We start from the raw sequence: 26,401 nt of genomic DNA, 5'->3' as shown, positions 1-26,401 counted from the left end.
ACCATTTTAAAAAGTTAATTCTTAGAAAAAATCAAAAGCTATAAACTGCCAGGATTTTTAAATGTTTTAAACTTTTAATGCTTTGTTTTCCTTTTTATGGCAACTTGTGTGTTTGTGGTCTTTTGATGTTTTGCAGAACTCATATCTGTGAAGAATTAGAGATGTGCTCTTTTAAACTTTTTTTAAAATTTGGACTACATTGTGTCGAGTGAGAAATCTGGTGGTGGGGTTGTTTTTCAGGACTTGGGCTTGGCCCCTTAGTTCCAGTGGAAGGAACCCTGAATGCTTCAGGATACCATAACATTTTGTAGAATCCATGCTCCCAACCTTGTGGGAACAGTTTGGAGCTGGCTCCTTCCTCTTCCAGCATGACTGTGCCCCAGTGCACAAAGCAAGATCCATAAAGACATGGATGACAGAGTCTGGTGTGGACGAACTTAACTGGCCTGCTCAGAGTCCTGACCTGAACCCCAGAACACCTTTGGGATGAAAAGAGTGGAAACGGAGAGCCAGGCCTTCTCCACCAACATCAATGTGTGACCTCACCAATGCACTTTTGGAAGAATGGTCAAAATTCCTATAAACACACTTGTGGACAGCCTTCCCAGAAGAGTTGAAGCTATAATAGCTGCAAAAGGTGGACCAGCATCATATTGAACTCTATGTTAGGTATGGGATGACACTTTAGTTCATATGTGAGTTAAGGCAGGTGAGCAAATATTTTTGGTGGTATGGCGGTGTCACCCAACGTATAATTGATACGATCTATATCTCATTAAAAAGTGATATTGTAAAGCTCTTATTGAAAAATGTTATTCAAAGGTTTAAAAAAACATCTTAATTTCACAATATTTGAATTTTGTCAATTCTTTGATGTAGTGGGCTTTAGCTTCCCCATGTTGTGAGCCTATCGTAATAAATGGTAAATGGTGTATACTTATATAGCGCCTTTCTTCCTACAAGGACAAAGTGCTTTACAGTCACAGACCCATTGACCCAGTCACACGCACATTCACTCACACATTCATACACTGGTGGCGGCTCTGCTGCCAAAGACAGGCGCCTGCCTACCACCAGAGGCAAGGTGGGGTTTGGTGTCTTACCCAAGGACACTTCGACTCATGGGCGTGCAAGACGGGAATCGAACCTGCAACCTTACGGTCATGGGACGACCGCCCTACCGCTGCACCACGGCTGCCCGTAATAAAACATAGACTGTTGGGTGACAATAATTATGTTGATTTTTGATGGTCCACGACCTGAAAGACCTCCAACACAGAGTGAAGGAGGCAGTTTTCTGTTTTGGGTTATGTGTGACGGCGAATAAGACAATTCCAAGCATTCAATGCCTTTTTGTTTCAATACCGTCCAAAGGTAATCTTTATTCTTTAGAAAGACAGATAGATGTGTGAAGATGATTCCTTCCTTTATGGTTCATCATTGCTCTGTGTAGTTCTATGCTTTTCCCACTTTTGACTGTTATTCTATTTGAGTTTAATGTATAAAACAGCTGTTCTCAAAGCAATATGAGTAGCTCCATGTTTATTTATCTCATTTTTAAACAGTGAAAAACTGAAACTTCATGTCTATTGTGACTGATTGCTTCCAAACATGTGCTTAGAGAGCATTCTCAAACATCTATGTGGGTTCAGGTCTCAATAGCAGTCCACTATGACCTCCTCCTTCAGCTGTGAGTCCTGCTGAGCGTGAGCAGCGCTTGCAGTCAATATATCCTGCAGCAGAGAGCGGGGGGAGTTGTAGAAATGATCACTGCTTCGAGTCAGGACGTCCAGCCTCTCCTCTAGATCCAGAGATGTCACCAGATTGCACACGTTAACGGTAACAGTGTGAGGATCTGTTTCATTGCTCCGATCTTCCGTTCCCAGTACATTTCTGATCTCTTGCGCCCAGCCCTGACTTAGCAACTCGCAGTAAAGTCTTGGATCTGTTTTCACAGCATCACTTTCATCCTGGGTCTTTAGAAGCAGAACGTGTTTGAGTCGGATCAGCAGCCGGCATGCCTTCAGACCCACGGGTCTGTCACAGTCAAATAAACCACTCAACAACACCGACAGAAGTCCCTGTTTGACCAAACCGTCCAACGCACAGAGCAAATCTGAGCGCTGTGTGAGTGTGTAAGCTTGTTTAGCCGTCGCAGCATAAGGGTGTGGTTGTGCAGGGTGACTTTCTAATCCTTTTGTGTAACCATGTTGACCTAAAAAGGCTTGGTCCATTAGCAGCTCCGCCAGATCCAGGGTGTGAACTTTGACCTCCCAGTCCAGGTCGGCGCTGCCCTGCAAGAGGACAGAGCGCACAGACTGCATTAGGAGAGGGGAGGAGGTGCATGAGGGATGAGAGGAGAACCAGGTGATGAAGTACTGCAGGACGGCTCTCCTGGCAAACCCCTCAGTGTCTTGTGAGAGCATTTCCAGCAGCTGGGTCACTATTTCAGCCTGTAGGCACACAAACATTGAAATATAAAGATCTATGAAGAAACTTTTCAAATTTAACAAGAAACTAAAAAGTTTTGCATATCTGAGAGGTTTTTAAAACCATTTCCCAATAAACAACTACAAATCTGCTAACAGGTAGAGTCACATAAAATTCTATTATCTGCCCACCTGCTCCTTTGTGGGCACCACCCCCTCTTGCCAGCTATGAGTCATAGTCTGAGCCAGAGCAGAGACAGCGCTGGCCCTCACATAACTCTCTGGGTCATGTAGCGCCTCCACGAGGAGAGGAGTCGTAACGCAGCAGCCTCCCAGCAGATACTCGGCGGCGTTGCACGCTCCACCGACCTCCGTCCTGCAGGCGGGCAGCCCAGCTAAGTGGCCCAAAAACTCCACAGTGGAGTCCCTCACCTCCCAGCGCATGTCGCACGCACGCTTCCTCACCACCTGAGTAAGATCTGTGAGCCAGGTGTGAAATGTAAGCTCTGGGAATCTACTTACTGCAAAGGAAACAAATGGTGGCCAGTTTTACCTTCTTTGAGCTGGTTTGTTATGGAGGATAGATTTGAGCAAACACCAATCCACTGTACCAGAGCCTGGTATGACTTCTGCAGCATCTGAGAAAAAAAAGATCAATGATTTTTAATAAACAGAAACGTTTCCCATCTTTTCTTTCCTGAACTTCGATCATTTTTTTAATCTATTTTCAAGTGTTCGTTCAATTAGGATTTTGCTGTTTTTAAAAAAAACAGCCGTTTTCTAGGACATAGTTTCTGCAGAGCGGCGGGAGTTCATTAGAAATTCACCCGAGTTGTGGACAAGCAAACCCACCACTACTTCCACTCTCCGTTACTAAGAGCTTTGTTTACCCTGCTCTTTTACTAGTTTACAGCCCCTTACTGGTGCAACAAAACTGGGGAGCAATATTGGAGCTATCCAGCTCAGACGAGGAAAACAAAGACAAACATGGATCCATTTGTCTGCAGGTAGATGCACCACCCCCTATGGAAGTTGTGGCCGGCAAAGTGTTTTTTATATGCCACAAATACAAAATTTTTTCAACTGTATTTTTTTCGTCTGCTCCTGATTCACAACAATTTAAGAAAAAAAATTCAGAAAAGCAATTTTAATCTTACATTTCTTCATATATGTCCTCTATGATGTGCAAAATGCCACAAGGACAAGTTCAATTACAGATATTCTGACAATAGTAAATGTTTTTTAGACCAATCAGGTGAAACTGAATAATTTCATGACGCACCTGACCATCTCAAACTGCACACCTGTGCACCACGGCACACTGGTTGATAAACACCGTAATAGACCATTAAATTGGTTGACAACGTAAGGCATGTGATCAGATAATGCAAGATCTCACAAAATGTGAAAACAAGAACAACATTTTGTGAACATGCAGCCTCAGGCTTTAACAAAGAGTTGATCTTGTTAAAAGGCAGCAGTCCTTCTGTGAGTCCTGCCAACTTAAATCTGAAAACTGAACCTTGATAGGTTGATGTAAATGGTCAGAGTCTTGTTTTGGACACTGCTTGGACATTTAGGAAACATTTCCACAAAAATTAGTTTTGTTTAATTCTTAAATGAACCGTAAGATCACGGGATTTTGCAGTCCATACAGTCACCTCTCCATTTTTTGCCCATCAACCAAATAAAAAAAAAAGGGTATGGGCTCCTTTTTTTGACTTTAAAACTTCAATCCTTTTATAGATTGTACATTTTTAGCAAACAAGTTTTTCGATATTCTCCAAATGGGTCATTTCTGTAAGATTTGGAAATGTGGTAGAATCTATCCCGAAAAAATTAAGACACTGAATCCCTACAACAATAGATCTTGTTGTCAAATTAAATAATAACTGTTGACTTTAAAAAACAGAGTAATGCATTTTTAGATTATTCATTTTCTTTTCATTTACCCTCAAATCTACTACTCGTCTGCTCCAATAACTTACCTCAAAGACAGCTTCAAAAAGGGATGTTTTTCCAAAATGGAATTAACCTTTAATTTGCAAAATAAAAGATGCTGACTACAGTGATAAACTTACAGTGGGGTCAGAGTCAGGATGGTTCAGGTACTCTATCAGGAGGGTGAAAACCTCAACCAGCATGACTGACACTTCTGAAACACACTCAAAACCAAAAAACTTGAATCAACAACACACCAGACTTCAAATATCTGGTACTAGTCCAAAATAACTCAAACTTATATAACACTTTAACTATTAGCATACAATTTATTTGTAGTTTTAAACAGATTTAGAGCACGCTTTGCTGTACGATCACGCAGACCCTATATTTGTCAGAATGGCAGGCGACTGTCAGAGAGGTTTACCTGAGCTGCTGCTGAGTGCTGAAAGAGCCTCCAGGGCACATTTCTGAACTTTCCCACTCCCAGTCACATTTCTAAAAACTGCAACACAGCCATTCAACGAGGGAGGAGAAAGGCCCCTGCACAGCCTCAACAATGCCAACACTGCAGCCACGACTACAGCAGGAGGACAGGGCCGGCAGTCAGGAGCCTGAGAGAGAAAAAGAGGCTTTTTCGGAACATTTCAAAGCATTAGAGACATACAGTTCTGTGTTAAACTCACCATGAGCGTGATCTTTGGGATGTGTTTTAGGCTGATGCAAATCATGGAAATGCAGGAGATTTTACTTTGAAGCTGCTCCATCATCAACAAACGATGCTCCTTCACTGCAGGAGCAAAAAAATAAAAACAGTCAGTCAAACTGCATGCTAATCCTACAAAGGAATACAGTAAATGTGTGTTTTACCTGTGGAGTTTCCCTCTAACAAAGTAAGACCAGTGATAATCTCCATGGGAAGCAAGAGAATACATGCAGACTGCGCCATGTGGATTTGGTTGCTGCACAGAGAACCACAGCAAAAAATAAATAAAAATAATTAAACCCCCTGTGGGGGGAAACCCCTGCATGTATACGAGCCAGGATTCCCTGGTGAAGTTCAACCAGCAACTCAAAGCAGAATGCATTGCCGTGCTGTGAACAGATGCTTACTCGTGGCCGCTGCAGAGAAAAGCAGCTGCAGCGTGGATCCGGTCAAATGGCTTTCTCTGGTTTAACATGACTGACAAAAGATGACAGAGGATTGGATCAGGGACCTTTTCATCACCTCTAATGGAGCTGAAAGGAGAGAAAAAAAACCATTAAAATGTAGATTTTTCCATAGAGAGACAGTTTGATCAAATGTTTTCTTTTAGTATGTCATCTTTATAGTGAATGTATAGTAAACTACTTATTGTTTCACAGGTTTCTGATAAAACAAAGTTGCATAATCCATCAATAAATATTTTTAGAGTTCATCTTAGTACATAGAACTGGCCAAAATTGCAACCTATTTTATACAAACATACATTTAATTCATGCCTGTTTACAGAAATGTAACTTGTGTTGGTTCTGCTTTATCATATTTAGTTTTTTCTGTTTTGTGTTCACACAAACCAAAACCAAATTTCTCTGAGAGACAGGTAGTACTGACGCAAAAGATCTGTACCTATATGCAGCTAGAATAACATCCATCAGTGGACGAGTGAGTTGGCTGTAGTTTAAGGCCACCAGTTCCTCCAAAGGTTCCCTGAGAAAGAGCAGTAGCTTGTCCCGAAGTGAAGGTCCAGCCTGGCTGAGAATTAGGGCTAGCAGCTTCAGGATCTGCTGACTTTGATGAAGCTGTGATGATTCTTTGGGCAGCATCCGTGTCTTGAGGTACTCTAAGATTTCTGTGACAACAGCAGCAACGTCCTGGTCTGCTTCAATGACCGCTGGGCGCATCAAGCCTGTGATGGAGGAGCTTGAACTCTTGTCATCGACTTCTTTTCCATTGAAGCCGGACAAAAGAGGGTGGGAGAGCATCAGGACGTGAGCGAGCATCTGACTGGCAGCTGAAGCCACAAATAAGCTTGTGTCTGTCTGGAGCTGAAGGAGGGGCTTGATGGAGTCTAAGGAAAGAAGCATTAAAGGGAGATGATGACACTACCAGAAGTACAAGATGGTATCAAGTTATAAGATCTGTAGTTCCAACTGTTTCCTGCTGCAACATGACGCAGTATAGTTATATCAACTATATATGATAACTGGATTGAGTTCACAGGAAGTACCCACTGGCTCCAAGGAGCCAAAATCCCACAATTGTCTATTGAAAAATAAACAGCTATTGGACATTTTTTGGCGTATAAGGCGCGTTTTATTTTTTATTTTTTTTGCATAATTGGCCGGGGATGTGACTTCTACGTGATTTTTTTTAACCCTTGTTTTAACCCTTGTGCCTAGGATAGCACAAGGGTTAAATAAATATGCTTGTGTATTTCTTCTTTTTCCACTAACAGCCACTAGAGGGCAGTGTAGGTGTGTATCAGTATTTGCTACTGACAGCAACGCTAAAGAAGTAGGGCCGCTCAGTCTACGGCGGGCTTGGGCAGAATTATTCCAAAGTGACACAGATAATGAAGAATTCAACAGATTTAGTGATTTTAAGTGATATAGTGAGTTTAGTTGATTTTTTAGTGCGCTCTTTATGTTATGGTTATCTGAACGATTGTTCAATATACTAGATTATTCAATTCCTCCAATGTCTCATGAAGCTACGTGTTACAGTAGTGAAGCGTGTGCATATTTTCAGTCTATTTTTGTTGTCTATTTCATCCCTATGATTTGTCTTTCAGGATGAAATTTCAGTTCTTGGTCGCGTATTTTGTAAAATAAATTTCTCCCAAAAAAGTGCAACTTCTACTCTAGTGCAACTTATATGTGAATTTGTTATTATTATCTTATAGTATCTTATTTACTATGCACCAGAGTGACTTTTAGCCCAAAAATTGTCACGGTCATTACATGTTTGGAAGAGAGCTCAGCTTTTATGACGAGTTACCTGCTTGAACAAAGAAACTGAAAGCCTGTCTGTGCTGCAGCATTGTGCTGAAGCCCTGAATCCAGCCGATGCGGACGCAAGGATCATCCCAAAGTCCATCTTCACGCCAGTGCTGAGGGTTAAAGGCGAGGTCCAGGACAGAGTTCGCCTGTGGGGGCGAGAGCATCATCATCATTATCAGTGTTGTGGATGGCTGTGTGATGTTGGTGAAATGCAGGAGATATGAGGCCTACCTGGAGAGCTCTGAAGCCATCCTCAGCAGCAGCCACTAAACCAGTGAGTTTGAGGGCAAAGGAGATGATGCTGGACTCTGCAGCTCTGCTGGAAACTACAGTTGATATGAAGCCCTGCAGACATGGGTTGACCTCCAGCAGAGACACGCCTTCAACAGGAGGAGACACAGTCAAAGAGTGTGATAACAGAAACATTCAAGACCCACTCCAGTGAAAATAGTGTTTTGGGGTTTTTTAACGTGTTGTTGTAGTAATTTTCTTATGATGGAACACATATATAAACAAAAGAAAACTAAAATGGCATTTTTTGAGTATATCTTTATTCAAATCGTTGTGAATCAGGAGCACACAAAATGTCGTTAGAGAAAGCTATCTTTTGAAACACAGTAAGTGAGATGGGTGGGCTACAAGCTCCCTGCTCTGCTCCATTGATGCATCCACATGCAGACAAAGAAATCCATGTCTATCTGGATCAAAATTGTATGCCTGGAAATGGATAGCTTTAATATTGCTCGCTATTATTGTTTCACAGATAATGTTAGGTTGGGGTTGTGAGGGGCTGTAAGCCACCAGAAGAGAGTGTTAACAAAGGGATGATGGGAAATCAGCAGAAGCTTACTTCCGCCAACTCAGATGCAAATTTCTAAGAGGTTTTGCTGCTTTGCAGAAACTATGTCCTTAAAAAAATAACAGTTTCCTTTAAAATTGTTACCAAAAAAGGCATAATCATAATTGAAAGACCACTGGGAAGTATTTTACAACTGATCAAAAGATGATTTTAATGGGACCTGAACTTCTACTTCTCTTCATAAATAATTATTAAATGTACTTCAATTTTAAATTTCAAATATTTCCAGGAATTTATGTGCAAATTATATCCCGGCCAAATTGAATTCACATAAACAAAGAAAACTGCGCCAGACTGGCTGGGAAGAACTCGTAGTATGGGGAACAGCTCCCAGAACTAACCCGATTTGCTGAATGTTGTGAACCAGTCCAGCAGTTTTTCCAGGCTTGTATCATCGGGCAAAGAGCTTCTCGGGGCCGCCAGAACGTCACAGACCCGCGGCAGGAGAGACACACAGTCTCCATCCATACTGAAGAATGGCCGGGAAAACCCAACATACACCAAGTTTGGAGCTCACGTCACGATAACTAACTCAAACCTTCGAATCGTCGATATTGAAATTCATCAAAAGCGAAAATCATATAGCTAAACCAAAAAACCTTTATAAAAGTAAATGGATAAAAAGTGAATTACTTTCATGTGGCAATTTTGTAGTCAGTATTTGAGACATATTGCGAGTAACTCTAAAAAAGAAGTAGTTTTCAACAATTTACTGGCAGGTGACTCCCCTTATGTTGCTAGCAAAAGTAGCTTCTACTACCGTTCGATCTGTATTCATCTCGATGCAGTAAATCTAATTGAGCATTCGTTGTTGTCGCTCCTCCATTTGTTTTACAACTTTGCGATTTCACGATGGTCCGTAAACGCGCCTCTGACCCGCTTCCGGCGTCACGTTTCCGCCTCTTCGTCCATTTTCGCACATGGTGCCTCACCGGTCGTTCGTTGTTAGCCTCTCATTTTCCGGGATTTTGCGCCTCTGTAAAGGTTTTTCAGAACCGCAGTCCCATTAAATGCGAAATACAGTTGATATGGTGGACGACCCAGAGTATGAGGAGGAGGAGGAGCCTTCCTTCAGCGACCCGGAGGACTTCGTAGATGATGTCGAGGATGAGGGTAAGCGCTAGCAGGAAAAGCGCCGGCTGTAGGCCTATTGCTAACTGCTAGCTAAAAAGCTAGACGGACCGTTGCTTTTGACATATTTGCAGATGCTGTCAGTTTGACATTTTCTTTAGGCGAAAGAATGGACTAGTTAAGCCGTATTAGTCTCGACAGAGTTAATTGGAAGGTTTTATCAACCAAGAAACACACGAACAATCGGTTTTCTTGTCTATCATGATCATGAACGCCGTTCATTCAGTCATCATACCAGATGCTATACCGTCAGTTTTTAAGTCGATGAGTTAAAGGGGAAATTAGCATCTTTAGTTGTCTTTTAAGTCAATTTGACAAATATATAAATTGATGAATTTACGTCACTACTCTTGTCTTGTTGTGACATTTTGAAAGGTTTGAATTAAATATGCTCTTTTGTTATTTCACAATATACTTCATGGCATTAACAAAGCTCACATTTTTTTTTAACCACATAGAGACACAGCATCCAAATGGATTTCATATAATCTAGACTACTTAAAATTGTCTGGAGGATTATTTAAACTGAACTTGGGTGATTACATTTGCAGAAGTAATTTACAGATTAACCAAAGAACCTACCTCTTAAAGGAAGAAGTGAAGCAGATAGATCAGGGGTCTGCAAGCTTTAGTGCTGAAAGAAGCACATGATGGTCCAGTTTATTTTACACCAAAACCCAGTGAGAGCCTCACTTTTCTGTTTATTTTCTGTTTATGTTAAAAGAAAAAGAAGAAAAAAATCACATTTTTTGTGGCCATCAAGCCATTCATTCATAAAAAGTAGCTTTAAAAATTGGAATAATATAATTATAACAGTGTTACATTACTATTATATACCTTTTGACAGCAGCGCATACAAATTCCTTTCAAAATAAAATGCATCCGGTATAAAGTAAGATCTTGCTGCAAATGTACTGAAAGAACTTTGTCTTTGAACAGCAACTAAACAAAAGGTAAGAATATGAGTTTAAACTAATTCCAATTATAAACCACTCTGACAATAGATCCAACCCTTTGCCATTATTTTGGTTTGTTTTCTGATGTTTGCTATTTAGGGGAATGGTAAACCTTCCAGTGGCTGTTGATTTAGTTTAATATCACCATTGGTTAAAAAATGTATAAGTGAATTTTTATTTATGTAAGATTACCACAGTTTAAAAATCTAATAATAAATGAAAACACTTAAATATCAAGTCTATTATTTATTCAAATTGTTCTTCAAAGCCACAGAGCCACAATCGAGGGACAAAATGAAGCATTTTCTGTTAACCTAAACTTGTAAAAGACATTCCTAGTGATATGAAATCATTAATATATATATTTTAAAGTAATTTGTATTAAAGTAAACTATAAAACACTGTAAAAAGTTTCATTTTTTAAAATGCTCTCAACTCTGCGCTCTTCACTTTCCAGAGCTCCTTGAAGACATCTTGCGTGAGAAGCCTCAGGAAACGGACGGCATAGACTCTGTGGTGGTGGTGGACAACGTTCCTCAGGTGGGGCCGGAGCGGCTGGAGAAACTCAAGAACGTCATTCACAAGATCTTCTCCAAGTTCGGCAAGATCACAACTGAATTTTATCCCGAAGCTGATGGCACGACCAAAGGGTAAAGGCCTCCGTTCTCTTATGTAGCTGTAGTTGCAGACTTGGAGTTGATGTGCTTACATGCAGTAACTTTTTTTTTTGTCCGCGTAGATACATCTTCTTGGAATATTCCTCTCCTAACCAGGCCTTGGAGGCGGTGAAAAATGCGGATGGATACAAACTTGACAAACAGCATACATTCAGGGTCAACCTCTTCACTGACTTTGACAAGTATGTTTGCAGGATCACAGCACTTCAGTTCCTGCAAATTATGTGATGTATTTAAGTGAGTAATTCCTGCCTTTTTTTTTCAGGTACATGAACATCAGTGATGAGTGGGACCCTCCAGCAAAGCAGCCCTTCAAAGACTTTGTGAGTGTGACTTTTGGTTAAGTGTAATTTATCAGTTTTGTTTCCCTAAGAATTGCGATGTGACGGCAGGATTCTAAAATGTTCATTTGACCAAAGGGGAATATGCGTCACTGGATAGAGGATCCAGACTGTCGTGACCAGTACAGTGTGATCTACGAGGCTGGAGAGAGGACTGCCATTTTCGCAAATGACGCCAAAGAGCCAATTCTGGCTGAAGAAAGGGCGGCAAGTTACTTTTTATATTACCGTTAAATTGGACGTAGCCAAATAAGTGGTTCTTAATACCCATGTTTATTCAGAATAGTATGAGAAATGTAATAGATTTTCTTTCTGTTGGGATGCAGCGTTGGACAGAGACCTACGTTCGATGGTCTCCTAAAGGCACCTACCTGGCCACCTTTCACCAACGTGGCATTGCATTGTGGGGCGGTGAGAAGTTCAAGCAGATTCAGAGATTCAGCCACCAGGGCGTGTCCCTCATCGACTTCTCACCATGTGAGAGGTAATCCAAAACGTGCCTTCTTTAGGTTTCATCCCGAAAAAGCTCATTCTGAGGAGGAGCAGAGCTCATCTCTGTGTTGGGGATCATTTAAAATGAAACACCTGAGTTTTCCCAAAGTTCACGTGTGCTTCCAATGTGCAGGTATGTTGTGACCTTCAGTCCCTTGATGGACACTAAGGAGGACCCTCAGGCCATCATCATCTGGGACATTCTGACTGGACAGAAGAAGAGAGGCTTCCACTGCGAGAGCTCAGCACACTGGCCAATATTCAAGTCAGCACTTGACCTCTGATTGTGTCTGAATTTGAGCAGACATGCCAGACTTCTATCATATTTAAGTGACACGTCTGTTGCATTCAGGTGGAGCCACGACGGGAAGTTTTTTGCTAGAATGACTCAAGACACTTTGAGCATCTATGAAACTCCAGTAAGCAAAGCTAAAAAATGAATGTAAATAGTTTTAATTGTTGCTTAAAACACAGTCTGTCTTGTTTTTCAGTCAATGGGTTTGCTGGACAAGAAGAGTCTGAAGATTAATGGGATCAAGTGAGTTTTTCTGTAAGTGTTGGTGACTGGTTTTGTGTTTGGATCTTAATAACTGTGTGTGTGTGTCCATCTTTCAGGGACTTCTCGTGGTCTCCTGGTGACAACATCATAGCTTTCTGGGTACCCGAGGACAAGGACATCCCGGCAAGAGTGACTCTGATGCAGATGCCTTCCCGTCAGGAGATCCGGGTCCGTAACCTCTTCAATGTTGTCGACTGCAAACTGCACTGGCAGAGAAACGGGGATTATCTGTGTGTGAAGGTGGACAGAACGCCCAAAGGGACTCAGGTAACCAAAAAACGGTTGACTTTCACCTCTCGTAGTGAGGAAAGGAGAAGTCTCATATTATTGTTGGTTTCAGGGTGTTGTGACCAACTTTGAAATCTTCAGAATGAGGGAGAAGCAGGTTCCTGTTGATGTGGTGGAGATGAAGGGTGAGAGTTTATTTTGTGCCTTACGTCAGCTGCTGGCAATTCTTCCACAAGAAAGTAGTCCCATGTGGTCCTGTGATGTTTTTTTCTTTAGAAAGCATCATAGCCTTTGCCTGGGAGCCAAACGGCAGCAAGTTTGCCGTTCTGCATGGAGAGTCTCCAAGGATCAACGCCTCTTTCTATCACGTCAAAAACAACGGCAAAATTGAGCTCATCAGTAAGTCTTGCTTTTAGGCTATAGAGATTTTTGGTTCTTATTGACGTCCATTAGCACAAAATGTTGACTTTTTTTGTGTGTTTTGCTTTTTATAGAGATGTTTGACAAGCAGCAGGCCAACAGCATTTTCTGGAGTCCTCAGGGTCAGTTTATGGTGCTGGCAGGTCTCAGGAGGTCAGTAGTGTTTTTGTTAGAAATAAGAAATAATCAGCCAATGAAAAACTTTACCAATTTTTCTGATATCTTGTGTGAGAGCTAAGCTCCTGATTCAAGTGCTGTTCTTAGGCTGTTAGTTTGTCTTCCTCAACTTTTGGTTTTGTGTGTGTGTGTGTGTGTGTGTGCAGCATGAATGGAGCTCTTGCCTTTGTAGACACATCCGACTGTACCATGATGAACATAGCAGAGCACTACATGGCTTCAGATGTGGAGTGGGACCCAACTGGTCGCTACGTCGTCACATCCGTCTCCTGGTGGAGCCACAAGGTGCGTTTGGATTTAACACCATTCCACGCGTTTTAACCGGAAAGCAAAAAAATCTCACACTCGCATAATTTTCTACTCATCCAGGTGGACAATGCATACTGGGTGTGGACATTCCAGGGTCGACTCCTTCAGAAAAACAACAAGGACCGCTTCTGCCAGCTACTGTGGAGACCCCGACCTCCCACTCTGCTGAGTGCAGATCAGATCAAGGTAACTTTTATCTGTAGCGTCTGTAGGGTAGTACAGAACAGTCGACTGACTCTTTTCCCTTCTTCTGCAGATGATCAAGAAGGATCTGAAGAAATACTCAAAGACCTTTGAGCAGAAAGATCGTCTGAGTCAGTCTAAGGCTTCAAAGGTTCGACATCTTACCCGTTTTTTTCCTCCACTCCCTCATTGTGCTGTGTGATCATGCATGTGTACGCTCCATAAGATTCACATGGTGTTTGTTTCTATAGGAACTGGTGGACAAGCGAAGAACCATGCTTGAAGACTACCGTCGCTACCGAGAGGAAGCCCTCAAGAACTATCAGGAACAGAAGAGCATGCGCCTGGAGCTCAGAGGAGGTGGGGCTTTGCATTACAATGTATGGGCTTGTTTGCATTTTTGTCTTAATGGATAACATTTGTTTTCTTTTCCGTTTGGTGCAGGAGTGGACACGGACGAGCTGGACAGCAATGTGGATGACTGGGAGGAGGAGACCATTGAGTTTTTTTGCGACGAAAAAATCATTGCCCTCGACGATCTGTAGTCCCCCACGCAGGTGACTTTTGTTGTTTTGGTTTATACACACGTGGACAGAAATGTTAGCGCACCACATTCACTGACACAACTGTATAAAATGTATTCAAGCATTTAGCTCTGGGCATTGATCATTTTAATAGTGTGAAGTTTTTTTCCGGTGTTATAGGAAGGTTCTAATGATTCATTTAAAGGCAAATGCATTTTTTCTACTCATTATGTTAAAAAAAAACACAGTAGCAGTTAAATAATATAATAAAGAAATAATCTACAGAACTGGGCATTTGAATCCTGAATGCGCGTTTAACCCATGGTGTTCATACTGCACCAGCAGGGATGGACTTCTTCTTTTTCTGTTTGCTAGCACATGTACTCGCAGATGGAAGAGGCTTGGTGTGTAATGTCAAAGCCGTGCAAATCTCCCAACTTTTGCTCCAGGCATTTTTGTTCACAGCTCTACTTTACAAAGACTTTGTGTCATAGACTTCCAGCCGGGAACAAACCACAGTTATTAATTTCACCTCCATGAGTAATTTTCAAACAGTTTGAATAGTTGCCACTTCCGTGAATGAAATGGGACGTCATCCATTCGTCACTGTCAAATCCAAGTCCCTGATTGGTCGAAGTTTGACCTGGTTCAACCGTTCAATGGTTGGCAGTGGGCCAAAGCAGTCAGCTGGATGTGTTTCCATTAAAATCTTTTGGAGATTTCTCAGTCAACAATAAAAAAAAGTGTTAGTTCAGTTTAAGATGAAATAAAAAGCTGTGATTGATGTAAAACCTGACTAAAAATCAGAAAGCAGCTGTTCCCAGGTGTTACAGTGTAGTGAAGGCAGCATACTATGCAAGCCTTCATGTTTGGACCACAGCAGGAGGACAGGACTCTGAAGCAACAATTCAGAGTCAGACTTTTCCTCTCTGCGTTGGGTATACATATGAAATTCTTGAATCTTTGGGTTTGGGGTTAATCTCGTGGTCTTCAAATGTTTATCGACTTTTTTTTTTCTTATGAACGTATTAATCCAGAGACCACAGGCAGTGTCGCCATCGCTAGAGAGAGGTGACGGCAAAAAAAGTCTGTTTTTCAGTAATTACCGTTGTCAATCAAGTTACTTCAGCGATAATTCTGTGTTAGTCTAATTCCAACGGGTTTCAATAGCTTTGTCTGTAAATGTAGCCTAGTGGGGATTTGGTAGATTGCAGTCATCATTGAAACCAGACTGCCTGAAGTTCTCACACAGAACTGTTGATTCTTGCAGTTCATCCGTTTTCGTGTGGAAGGAGGAGCGAGGACCTGCGTCATTGATTGGAGAGGGACAGTGACCACGCCGTCAATCTTGGTTCATTTTAGACTTCAGTTCTCAGATCAAGTGTCATCGTCACCACAGCACACCTCAGATCATCAGCCTCATTGAGAGACAAGGGAGGACACTGAATAACCTTTTTTTTTCCTTTGTATTCTTACATCTTCCACCCCAGCTCTCTTCAGGAGAGAGGATCGTAACATTTAGTAATAAAGTTTTTCTATTCATTGGTTGGACTTTCTGATTCCGAACCTTATTTTGGACATTTATGCCTCCTAGTTTATTATTTTCTTTCTTCTTCTTGCTCTCAAGCAGCATCACTATGCTGGCGTGTTTCAAGGCAGCACAAAGTGTCCTACCAGTGCAGAGTGGACGGATGCAGTCCAAACAAGTAGCCTTGTCAAGAAGTGTGCTGTCATGCCATTATAGTGGCCTGTATCCTCCTCCTTTCAGACTAGGCTTTCACACGGAGGAGGAGTGCGCAGTCATCGGGATAACTTTAAATAAACATTCAAGCCCAACTTTGAATTTGACTGTTTTCTTTATTTAAAATGCTATTGTTTTAATGGTTGTAACATCCAGGAACCAAGTCACTATCTCAAATGTTTAAGAAGGAAGTTAAAAATCAAATTTGTAATTGAACAAACTTGATCTGTTGTTTCGAATTAAACCTAAAAGTTAAGAAGCTTTGATTTCAACACAAAAATCTGTCATTTCCATCAGACTTAACAATAGAGGGAAAAAACGCCTCCCAAGGATTAGAATACATAGACTGGGAAGTTTTTGACGAAAGTGTCAGTACAGTACTTTAGAATTATGATGCTAGGTTTTTAAAATGCTCATCTATAAACCTGATAAGTTTCTCTTTCTTAGAAACTGGAGACCAATAACTTTTATGTGGTACTCATTACAAATGTTTAGTTTCCAGGCTTGAGTTCTAACATGAGAGAAACAGTTTGCTGTTATTAAATCAAAGCATATTTACAATCTGTCATTTATTAGGCCTGCCAAAAATATCCTGCCTTCTGTCAGTCAGTTTTTTTTAAAGGCTGACACTTTGCAGAATTACTTTTTTGTTTGAAAAACTTTGGAAAAGTGAAATGTTTTTTGTTGAAAGTCTCCTGCTGAATGAATATAAAATACCATAACAGTTGAACTTTTTCTTTCTTTCATAACAGTTGAACAGTGTTTTTTCACGTGGCAGTGTCCTTTGTCACCGCGCGCTCCCCCTTTTGTGTGACTCTGTAGCGCCCTCTGGAGGCACCATAGAGACATTACGCCGCCTAACTTTGGCTTAGCGCGCCGTCGTTTCACACAGACGAGGCTTCTGTGAGACCGGACTGCCGCAGCATTACGGCTCCCGCCGGGTCTCACCATCACCGAGTGAACCCGCCATGGCTCTTCTCTGCAAGGTAATATAAATAATAAAATGAAAACGTCAAATCTTCTCCCGCCGTCCGTCACTGTGATTCATCTATTGTTCAGAGGAAGCGGCCGGTGTGCTGCGGTGTCAGGATCACGGGGCGTTGTGTCCCATTCGGCGAGAAAAACCGTCAGTGTCCAGAGCGGCCCGTCAAAGGCACATTGTAGTCCCGGGAACCGGACCACCGCAGCTTGTGTCTGAGGACGGAGACGAGCCGCGAACACAATAGACTGGTTTGAAAAAAGAAAGAGTAACCCACACTGATGAATGAAATAGATCGATATTAGTTAAAAATGAGTTTCTTATATTCTAAAATTAACTGGAAGTGCTCTGTCTAAATATATGCACGTGCGCGTGTGAGCGTGCGCACAGCGCGTGGCAAAGAAGAAGAGTTGGCAGATTGGAAATGGTTCAGTCTACACGGAGAGGAAGGAAAACCCAGCAATTTTCCTCCTGCACAGATTCCAGTCTAAGCTGCGCTTGTTTTCCTTTGTCAGGCTGGATTTTTGTAGGTTTATTCTCAGCCTCATATCGCAGCAAAAGCCTCTTTTATGGGAACAGTGTTCGGTGAGAAATGTCCTCCTCCCCCTGAAGCCCCGTTTGTTCACAGCTCCGTGTGAGCGGTGGGGTTCCCACGGCCCCTCAGTGTCTCAGCACCTTACAAACGCAGCCATGCGTGGCTTTAATGCGGCGTCGGTAATTATGTCGATATTAAAACATGTTACTGGAATGTACAGCCATGGACATGACTTAAATAAATAAACAAATTAATAAAGTAAAAATGAATATTAAAAATAATATTAATATCTTTACCCTAAAATAAAAAATTTGTAGCCAGTGTAATATTTTGTGGGCACAAATTAGTAAAGTGTTTTTAACTACTAAAAATTTGTGGCTGCAAATTACTTTTTTTTGTTATAACAAAGTCATTTGTGCAAACAAAGCAATAATTTGTGCCCAAAAGGAATTTGTGTCTATAAAAGCTAATTTGTGCTTGCAAAATACTAATTTGTGTGTAAAATGCTGTTCTGTGGAGACAAACACAAATTCATCTACGCAAATTCATGTACACAAAATGCTAATTTGTGTCCACAAAATATTTAATCCTGTGCACAAAATGCTACTTTCTATGCAAAATGCTGTTTTGTGGAGACTGAACATAAATTCATGTGCACAAAATGCTAATTTGTGCCCACAAAAAACTAAATCGTGTGCACAAAAAGCTAATTCATGTGCACAAAATACAAGTTTGTGTGCACCAAATGGTAGTTCATGTGCACAAAATAGCAATTCATCTGCACAAAAGGCTAACTCACATGGACAAAATAATAATTCATGTGCACAAAATGCTACTTTCTGTGCAAAATGCTGTTTTGTGGAGACCAAACATAAATTCCTGTGCACAAAATGCTAATTTGTGCACACAAAATACTAAATCGTGTGCATAAAATGCTAATTCATGCACACAAAAATAATAATTGATGTGCACAAATTAGCAATTCATCTGCACAAAAGGCTGATTTATGTGCACAAAATGCTGATTCGTGTGAACATAATAGCTTTTTATGTGCACAAAATGCTACCTCGTATGCACAAAATACTATTTCCGGAGCACACAAATCAAATTTATGTACACAAAATACTAATTTGTGTGCACAAAATAGCAATTCATTTGCACAATAGGCTAACTCATATGGATAAAATACTAATTTCCGTGCACAAAATGCTAATTCGTGTGCAAAAAAACAAACAAATTAATGTGCACAAATAACAAAAATTTACATAGCGCAAAATGCTAATTTGTTTGGGCAAAATGCTGATTTGTGTGCACAAATAGTTATTTGTGTGTACAATTACTAAATTGTCCGCACAATATACTAATTTGTGGCCACAAGGCTGCCTATGACAGAAATATATTTTCTCTGCCAGTTAATTCACCCGTCGTAGATACAAAACGGTGTAATTGAATTGCATTTTGTACCATCACTATGTTAAAGCAACATGAAAAATAAATAATTATATGCCTAAATATTTCATATTTTTCCAAGAAAAAATATATTTATCAACACGTGTCTCGATTAGTCGACTTAATCAATGAATCAGTATTTATTACTAAAATCTGAGGCAATTTGCTAATAAAACTTTCCTATACCATTGTACAGTTGTTTCAAAATGAAATAAATTGATTATATCAAAAATGGAAAATACCATTTGGCTTGAGGCATGGTAGATTAATTTTACTATAATGTAAAACGTTCAAGTTCCATCAAAACAAACAGGGTGAGATAAAAAAACAAACAATAAAATACAGGTAAATAAAAAGTAATATATAGTATAAAATAGCACTTTAAAAATGGCTAAAAAAGCCTAATTGGTTCTAAAAAACTGACCTTTAAATCCTCAAATATCTGGGTTTTTTTTTTTTTGAACTACAAAACACTAAAAATAAAGTGCAATGTGATCAAAGTGGCTCTGACTGTTATTTTTTCCGGTGACTTTTCTTCTGATACTTCTTTGTCTGCAGAAAAAAAAGTCAATGGGGAGGGCTTCATTACATTTCCTCTTTCTTTCAGATGCAGCTGCTCAGCAGGAAGTTTCTCCTCCTATGATGTTACGTCGTTATGGGCCAGAGACAAGCACACACTTCTCCTTTTTGCTGGTTCACTTGATGCAGAGAAACCATGGGAACATGGCGCAGTCTACGAGTGGCGTTCATCCTGGGCTCTCTGTTCATGCTCCTGTTAATCATTGCGTACTGGGATGACATCGGGGGCTTCAGTCTCTATCCGTTCCAGGATCTGAAGCACGACTCTCTTCACTCTGACTGCGGCTCCCAGAGGCTTTCCTCAGACGCTGCTCTGTCTGCGTCCACCATCGGAGCACGGAGCGGCCCTTCTGTCTCACTTCCTATCACTTCTAGGATTCCACTTTCCCCAGAAGACACAGCTCAGACACACCCAGAAGAGGAGCAAAAGAAACCTCCATGGGAGAACGCGAGGAAGGAAGGAGGAAGGAATCGTGTGCTGGCTGGAGACGGGGATCAGGATGTGAGGAAGCAGATGATCGCAGATGTGTGCTCAGGAAAAACCAATGTGGAATTCCCTGGAAGAACTCGAGTGATTGAGCAGATTCCTTACAGAGAACTGGACCACCTGATAGTGGATGACACCCACCAGATAATCTACTGCTATGTTCCCAAGGTAAGGCTCTTCTCACACGTTTCATCTGCTCTACACACTGCAAAAAACAGGCCCCTTAGAAATAAGGCAAACATTCTCACCCTGTTGGCAGATTTTCCTGAAAAAACGCTCCTACCAAAAACTTTCTAGTCACAAAGACACATTTTCTCAAATTAAGAGTATTTTGCTATTGAAAAACGTTCTTAATACCTTTTTTTTCTTAAAAGACAGAAAGTGAGACAGTTTTTCTGGAGTCAGGGGTCTTTTTACGTTCTTTAGATCCAGTTTTTGATCACTATAGTGATGATGACACTAATACAAAACTATAAAAAAAAACAATCACAGCAATACACTGTTTTGTCTGCTAACTTCTACATACGTTCCACACGTATCTGTTCTTCCTGTTGTCTGTCGTCTTACCTTTTCCCATTTAATCCTTTCAATTTTGTTTTCTAATCAGGTTGCTTGCACCAACTGGAAGAAAGTCTTGGTGGTTCTGTCTCAGGCTCTCATCTCACCATCCTCAGGAAAGCCTTACATCGACCCGGAGGCTGTTCCTGCTGAACTAGTACACAACTCCTCACTTCACCTCACCTTTGCCAAGTACGACACACACACACACACGCACAATTGGCAATTGGGGAGAAATTTTCCGACATGACTCACTTTAATATGGGTTTCATTGTCTGCAAACAAAAGCAGGATAAAAAAAGAAGCACAAGGACAAAAACAGCACCACAGCCGAATGAATATACTAAGAATATCTTCCTATTTTTCATTTTTATTTATTTACATTTGGTACAATTCAAGAATTCACTCCCTCACTGATTTCTGGTTTGTTTTGTGTGATGAATTTCTCAGTTTCTTTGTCTTTTTTTACGCGCTCAAGTCTCTGGCACATTTAAAGACTTTTCTTATCATTTAGAGGAAAAAATGCAAAGAAAAAAACTGTTAGAACTTTCATTTTCTGTCAGCATCTAAGACAGCAAAATTATAAAGAGACAAATAAACAAAGAAATAACTAACTTTTGTTTGATGAGAGCACTGCGCTTAGGGAAGGTAATTCACAAGGGAAATTCCGTGTTTCAAAATCAAGGCTGAAGATTTCCCCCAAAGCCAAAAATAAAATTTCGTGAGGGGAGGTAGCTGCACAGTGGTGTAGTGGTTAGCGCTCTTGCCTAACAGTGAGAAGGCCCTGATTCAAATCCCAGCTGGGACCTTTCTGTGTGTTTTCTGCTTGTTCTCCTCGTTCATGTGTGGGTTCTTTCAGCGACTCTTGCTTCCTCTTTCTGTCCAAAGACATGATTCATAGGTTCATTGGCGTTTCTTAATTGCTCCCAAGTGTGAATGTGTAGTAGTGTGATCCTGGGACAGACTTACGACCTGTTCCGTGTACCCCAACAGTAGCTGGGATAGGCTCCAGCAACCCAGTGACCCAAAAACAGGTTCAGCAGGTTCTGAGATGGATTAATAGACAGAAAATGGGAGGAAAGTCTGATAAAGAAAATTGTTAAAGATAAAAATAAATAGATAATTGTGAATCAACCTGTAAGTATTGTAAGCTTATAGTTTTCAGAAGGGAATAAACATTTTATTATTTAGCATACCGGTAGTCTTTTTTCACCCAAGACCCACTCCGATGATAACTGTGTTCGTAACATAGCATCTTAGCATTTTTTTGATTTTGGTGGAGGTATATTAAGAAAATTAATCTTAATATTTTCCTTTTTGAGTATTTCTTTATTTAAATCATTGAGGATTAGAGGCAGACAAAAAAAAGTCGTTTAAAAAAGATCTTATTTGTGACGTAGAAAATACTCTCCCTGCTCTGAGCTCTCAGCAGTAGGGAGGGGAAGGGGGGGATGGGGCTGCTCCACGCCAACAGTCTTGCCCACAACTCAGAGATGAATTTCCAATGAACCTCTGCTGCCCTGGAGAATCCACGTTTCAGAAAACGGCACAGGTTTTTTTTTTTAGTTTTGCTAAAAGGGCATAATCATATTTGAAAAACCGCTGGGATGCTTTTATAATAGATCAAAAGATGATCAGAAGGGGTTTTTAAGCTAGTTGAATTATTGACGTTAAGATACTTGATCCTTGAGACAAGTGTCTCCCATCATATTTTACCTGGATATCTCCATTTCTCTGTGAGCTTCTTATTGAGTTTGCACTTGGAGGGCAAAGAGGAAAGGACAGGCGTGGCTCGGGGCTGCAGCACAGACAAACCTTTCTCTCTCCCTCAGAAGCTGACTGTGTGGTTTTCTCTACTTTTTCTCTTCTTCTCTCTAAAGACCTCCCTGACTCTCCTCTTCATGCAATTTATCAGAAAACATGCTGTGTTTAACAGGGCAAATTTTTTTTCCATCTCATCAGATTCTGGCATCATTACGGTTCACTGTCCCGTTACCTGATGGCGCTGAAGCTCCAGCGTTACACCAAGTTTCTGTTTGTACGGGACCCTTTTGTGCGCCTCATCTCTGCCTTCAGGAACAAGTTTGGAAGGTGTGTGCTTGCTGTGTGTTGGTGTAAAGGACATGAACCTAATTCCACTAAAGGTGTTGGGCTTGGGATTTTCTTTTTGGTCAGGCCCAACGAGGACTTCTACAAGCAGTTTGGCTCTGTAATGCTGCGTCGTTTTGGCAACGTGTCTGGGAGTTTGCCAGAGACTGCGGCTGAGGCGTTTGCTGCAGGAATCAAACCCACATTTCAGCAGTTTATCGCTTACCTGCTGGACCCAGAAACGGAAAAGGATGGGATCTTTAATGAGCACTGGAGACAGGTATGTCTCACACATTCTGGCAAAAAAAAAAAACATGTCATTTTTAACTGGTTTTTGACATGCTAGTTTTCGAATAAAAATCTGCCTCCTTCTCCTTCCCTCGTTCTACCATGCTTGTGCTTGCTATGCTCAGGACTGTTTGCTGGATTTACAAGCATTGAGATTTGTCTGCACAGATCAGGAGGAAAAGTTTTCAGGTCCGGCAAAAAGCTTTAAAGTTGGATAGGAAATCATGGTGTCAGAGGAAGATCAGCTCATCTAAAGTCCCTTTCAGAAAGGAAAAAAGGCTCACCTCTCATCACAGGGCTACCAAGACATTCCTGTGTTTTAGAAAAGGATAGAAAAGGCTCTGTTTTATGGCAGACAGATGTTTGGATGAGTGGAAGAATGCAGAAGAGAGAACAGGAGAAAGAATCAAACAACAACCTATCAAAGCTAACAGCCAAACAAAAGTGAGAACTAAGAACTCGGTATTAGTACTATGAAATCTGATACTGATTATAACATAGACGATAAAACAAAAGCACCAAAAGCAATAAAAAATATCCTGCAGTCATGCAAACTATCAGACAAAAAAAACAATACTTTTGTGATTCCGAATAGAACACAATGGCAATTACAAAATCTATTTTAGAACTCACATATTTTATTTTTTTACTTCTATTTTTTTTCCCTTTTCAAAGTAAAATATTTTCTTTATATATATTGTTTACAAATCTGTCAACATTTGTGACGTTAGCACTTTGCTGAGATAACATATCCCTTTTGGGGAAAGCCTCATGCGTCCTCATCGGAGTCTTGACCTGATTCCAGTTTGTCGTCGTCACCAGCTTTAGTGAGCATCTGCTCACATGGTGTGTGACACCACCATTTTGTTGGTTTAATTCAGACTATGTGATGCGTGGTGTGGCGTGTTGTTATGGTACTGGCTGAGCGGCACCGACCTGGACTGGAGCAACTAAGGAAAGCCATATACATTCTGATCGTCACGATGGGTTAAACAAAGCATCAGTTCAGAGAGATCGGTCATCTCTTCCAGCTTGTTTTTGTCCAGATGATGAAGCTAAAGGTTGTTTTAAAGAACCCGGTGCAGTGATACAGAACATTTAAACTTTGTGACCGGAACTTCTCTTTTAGTTGTGCATTATTACTGTCCATTATCACTTTTTAATCCACACCCAGCCAGCAATCAGAATCAAGTATTCACCTGGTCCATGGTGTAAGGATGAAGACACAGGTGTATTTTATTGATGGCATTTGAATGCACAGAGATACTGCTACAAGATCACTTCATGTTGCAGCAAAATAGTGCACGACCCCATGTTGGTGCAAGGATCTGTGCGCAATTCTTGGAAGATGAAAACATAAAGCATACTCATCAGACATGTCATCCTTTAAGCATGTTTGAGATGCTCTGGATCGGCGGAAATGACTGCGTGTTCCAGTTCCGGCCAATATCTAGCAACTTAGCACAGCCAACGAAGAGGAGTGGACCGACCTTTCATAATCCACAACCTGATCAACTCTATGTGAAGGAGATGTGTTGTACTGCAAACAAACAAAACTGGAATCAGGTTAAGACCCTGATGAAGACGCATAAGGCAAATGGGGGTCACGCCAGACATTGACCGGTTTTCGGAGTCTCCAGACCCCTATAAAACCAAACACTACATTTATGACTGGCCTTTTACAGTTTTTCTCAGTCGCTTTAGTACAATTCTCAGATCAGAATGAAATTCGCAAAACTATTTGTTGAATCTTCACATCATGATGTCACTTGTGCACATCATATAAGCAGTTTCTCACTTCTTTGAACAAGTTGCAATTGCTTTGGTACATCCATGCAAATGATTATGTACAATTCTCTGCTCTTTGCTACATTATCAATTGTTTATGTCATGTTGACCAAAATGTATTATATAGTTATAAGTCATTAACTGCAAAATGGTTGACCAAGTTGTCATAATGTGACAAACATATTTCGCTGCATCTCAAGAGAGGATATTCGCTGTGATGTGGATGAGAATTTGTGGCCTAACATAGAGGAACGACAAGAGGTGTAGGAAGACCACACCAATTCCTACTGCACTGCCTTTACTGTTGTACAGAATATTGTCCTATCTTTCTTTTCCCTTTGTGTTACTGTTTGCAGTGGGTTTTTTCTATGTTGGTATGACATGGTCTGTCAACAAATTACAATATGAACAATAAAAGTGTAAATGTGAATCTTGTCAAGTCTCTTGCAATCAAACAAAAAAGGTTTAACTTACATTTTACAATAATTGTCATCCAAACTTTAGCCATAGTTTACATCAGAACCTCCCTCTAAAGGACACAGTTAGATTGACAACATGACTAAGTAATTTGACTGTCTTGTTCGTAGACAATGACACAAGGACTTGACATTCTGATGGCACTGACATGTTCAATGACATAAAGACATAGTTTTCAGAGATGAACTAAAGATTTTGAGCAAGTTACAGGCTTTTGCAAGAAATTTTGCTGTTTGTACACATTGTTTTGAGAAATGCACACATGTATTTGCAAACTTCAATTCTGATCTGAGAATTGTACTAAAGCGACTGAGAAAAACTGTATTGTGGCCAGTCTAAGGCTCACCTGTGCAATAATTATGCTGTCTGATCAGCATCTTGATGTGGCGCACTTGTAAGGTGGGATGAGAGAAGTTCTCACCGTCACAGATTTCCAAAGATTTGTAAACAATATTTGACAGAAATAGTTTTTTTATTTTTGTAGAAAATGTTTCAGATCTTTGAGTTCATCTCATGATAAATGGGAGCAAAAACAGTAATGTTGTGTTTATATTTTCCTTCAGTTTATTTCTGTTGCAGTATACATGAAAGTGAAACAATCATTCGTGGGTCTGTTTTCCTATTACAGGTGTACCGTTTGTGCCATCCTTGTCAGGTTAAGTACGATTTCATCGGACATCTGGAAACCCTGGAAGAGGACACGGAGCGTCTACTGAAGATTTTGAAGGTGGATCATCTGTTACACTTCCCTTCAGGGGCCCACAACCTCACCTCCACCAGCTGGGAAAGAGACTGGTTTGCACAGATTCCCATCGCAACAAGGAAAGAACTCTACAAACTTTATGAACCAGACTTTGAGATGTTTGGCTATGCCAAACCTGATGGCCTTCTCCAGCAGGAACTTGACTGAGCAGAAGTGGACAGAACCATCTTTTGCCTTTTCACAACCTTAGTTCATCTGTTATTTAATGTTTATATGCTTTGACAGAAGTGCCTGCCTGAATATTGTATTTATTTTTTAATACGAGTGAACCTGTTACTCTCCACACAAAGTCACTTTGAATAATGTTTTATGAGTAGAGTTGTATTTTGCTAAATCAAGATTGAAGCATTGGGACTAAGTGCAAACTGGTATAACTGAAGGAAGATTTGTTGCAAAAAAAATAAAGAGCTTGAAAAACCCAAATGTTTTGTGAAAAGTAGCAGCAAAATAGAAAAAAAAGC

At 40.7% G+C, this 26,401-nt stretch overlaps 3 protein-coding genes across 6 annotated transcripts; 2 read left to right on the top strand and 1 right to left on the bottom strand.

The window, feature by feature from the left end:
- Positions 1-1,346: 1,346 nt before the first annotated feature.
- Positions 1,347-10,018, bottom strand: brat1 (BRCA1-associated ATM activator 1). 2 transcript variants are annotated; one of them, XM_078944122.1, is made up of 13 exons: positions 9,925-10,018; positions 8,553-8,680; positions 7,584-7,732; positions 7,351-7,498; positions 5,980-6,421; positions 5,484-5,609; positions 5,241-5,332; positions 5,057-5,160; positions 4,798-4,984; positions 4,511-4,584; positions 2,983-3,067; positions 2,622-2,908; positions 1,347-2,453 (listed from the first exon to the last, which is right to left on the bottom strand). In XM_078944122.1, exons 2-13 carry the CDS (start codon positions 8,677-8,679, stop codon positions 1,656-1,658), a joined length of 2,619 nt encoding a protein of 872 aa, XP_078800248.1. In that variant the 5' UTR covers position 8,680; positions 9,925-10,018; the 3' UTR covers positions 1,347-1,655. The 2 variants fall into 2 exon arrangements, with proteins under 2 accessions (XP_078800248.1, XP_078800246.1); XM_078944120.1 differs by lacking the exon at positions 9,925-10,018 and adding an exon at positions 8,972-9,098.
- On the top strand, positions 9,099-16,051 carry eif3ba (eukaryotic translation initiation factor 3, subunit Ba). Its single transcript, XM_004065969.5, has 19 exons — positions 9,099-9,324; positions 10,756-10,948; positions 11,038-11,157; positions 11,241-11,298; positions 11,395-11,523; positions 11,643-11,800; positions 11,942-12,073; positions 12,161-12,227; positions 12,300-12,346; positions 12,424-12,634; positions 12,708-12,780; positions 12,872-12,994; positions 13,090-13,168; positions 13,339-13,477; positions 13,562-13,687; positions 13,758-13,835; positions 13,936-14,044; positions 14,129-14,241; positions 15,479-16,051. Exons 1-18 carry the CDS (start codon positions 9,222-9,224, stop codon positions 14,227-14,229), a joined length of 2,046 nt encoding a protein of 681 aa, XP_004066017.1. The 5' UTR covers positions 9,099-9,221; the 3' UTR covers positions 14,230-14,241; positions 15,479-16,051.
- A 739-nt stretch (positions 16,052-16,790) lies between these two features.
- Positions 16,791-26,363, top strand: LOC101166690 (carbohydrate sulfotransferase 12). 3 transcript variants are annotated; one of them, XM_078944162.1, is made up of 7 exons: positions 16,794-16,935; positions 17,009-17,179; positions 19,520-20,146; positions 20,586-20,728; positions 22,499-22,627; positions 22,712-22,904; positions 25,806-26,363. In XM_078944162.1, exons 3-7 carry the CDS (start codon positions 19,628-19,630, stop codon positions 26,085-26,087), a joined length of 1,266 nt encoding a protein of 421 aa, XP_078800288.1. In that variant the 5' UTR covers positions 16,794-16,935; positions 17,009-17,179; positions 19,520-19,627; the 3' UTR covers positions 26,088-26,363. The 3 variants fall into 3 exon arrangements, with proteins under 3 accessions (XP_004066018.1, XP_078800288.1, XP_078800291.1); XM_004065970.5 differs by lacking the exon at positions 17,009-17,179 and having other exon boundaries at positions 16,791-16,935; XM_078944165.1 differs by lacking the exon at positions 17,009-17,179 and having other exon boundaries at positions 16,796-16,935; positions 25,833-26,363.
- Positions 26,364-26,401: the final 38 nt, after the last annotated feature.

The sequence above is a fragment of the Oryzias latipes genome, chromosome 1 (genome assembly GCF_053564925.1).
Source record: "Oryzias latipes strain Hd-rR chromosome 1, Olatipes_Hd-rR_3.1".
Lineage (NCBI taxonomy): Eukaryota > Metazoa > Chordata > Actinopteri > Beloniformes > Adrianichthyidae > Oryzias > Oryzias latipes.
This window is presented reverse-complemented; position numbering and strand designations above follow the sequence as displayed.

Bases quoted from the DNA above. Each gene is read 5' to 3' on its own strand.
- brat1 (XM_078944122.1), bottom strand. From the start codon at position 8,679: ATGGATGGAGACTGTGTGTCTCTCCTGCCGCGGGTCTGTGACGTTCTG. The intron at 5,333-5,483 runs GTAAGCATCTGT...TTCTCTGTGCAG, and splicing joins TTTCTCTGCAGCGGCCACGA to CAACCAAATCCACATGGCGC. The intron at 2,454-2,621 runs GTGGGCAGATAA...GTGTGCCTACAG, and splicing joins TGGTGCCCACAAAGGAGCAG to GCTGAAATAGTGACCCAGCT.
- eif3ba (XM_004065969.5), top strand. From the start codon at position 9,222: ATGCGAAATACAGTTGATATGGTGGACGACCCAGAGTATGAGGAGGAG. The intron at 11,158-11,240 runs GTATGTTTGCAG...TTTTTTTTTCAG, and splicing joins CTCTTCACTGACTTTGACAA to GTACATGAACATCAGTGATG. The intron at 12,074-12,160 runs GTCAGCACTTGA...TGTTGCATTCAG, and splicing joins GCACACTGGCCAATATTCAA to GTGGAGCCACGACGGGAAGT.
- LOC101166690 (XM_004065970.5), top strand. From the start codon at position 19,628: ATGGGAACATGGCGCAGTCTACGAGTGGCGTTCATCCTGGGCTCTCTG. The intron at 20,147-20,585 runs GTAAGGCTCTTC...TTTTCTAATCAG, and splicing joins TCTACTGCTATGTTCCCAAG to GTTGCTTGCACCAACTGGAA. The intron at 22,628-22,711 runs GTGTGTGCTTGC...CTTTTTGGTCAG, and splicing joins TTCAGGAACAAGTTTGGAAG to GCCCAACGAGGACTTCTACA.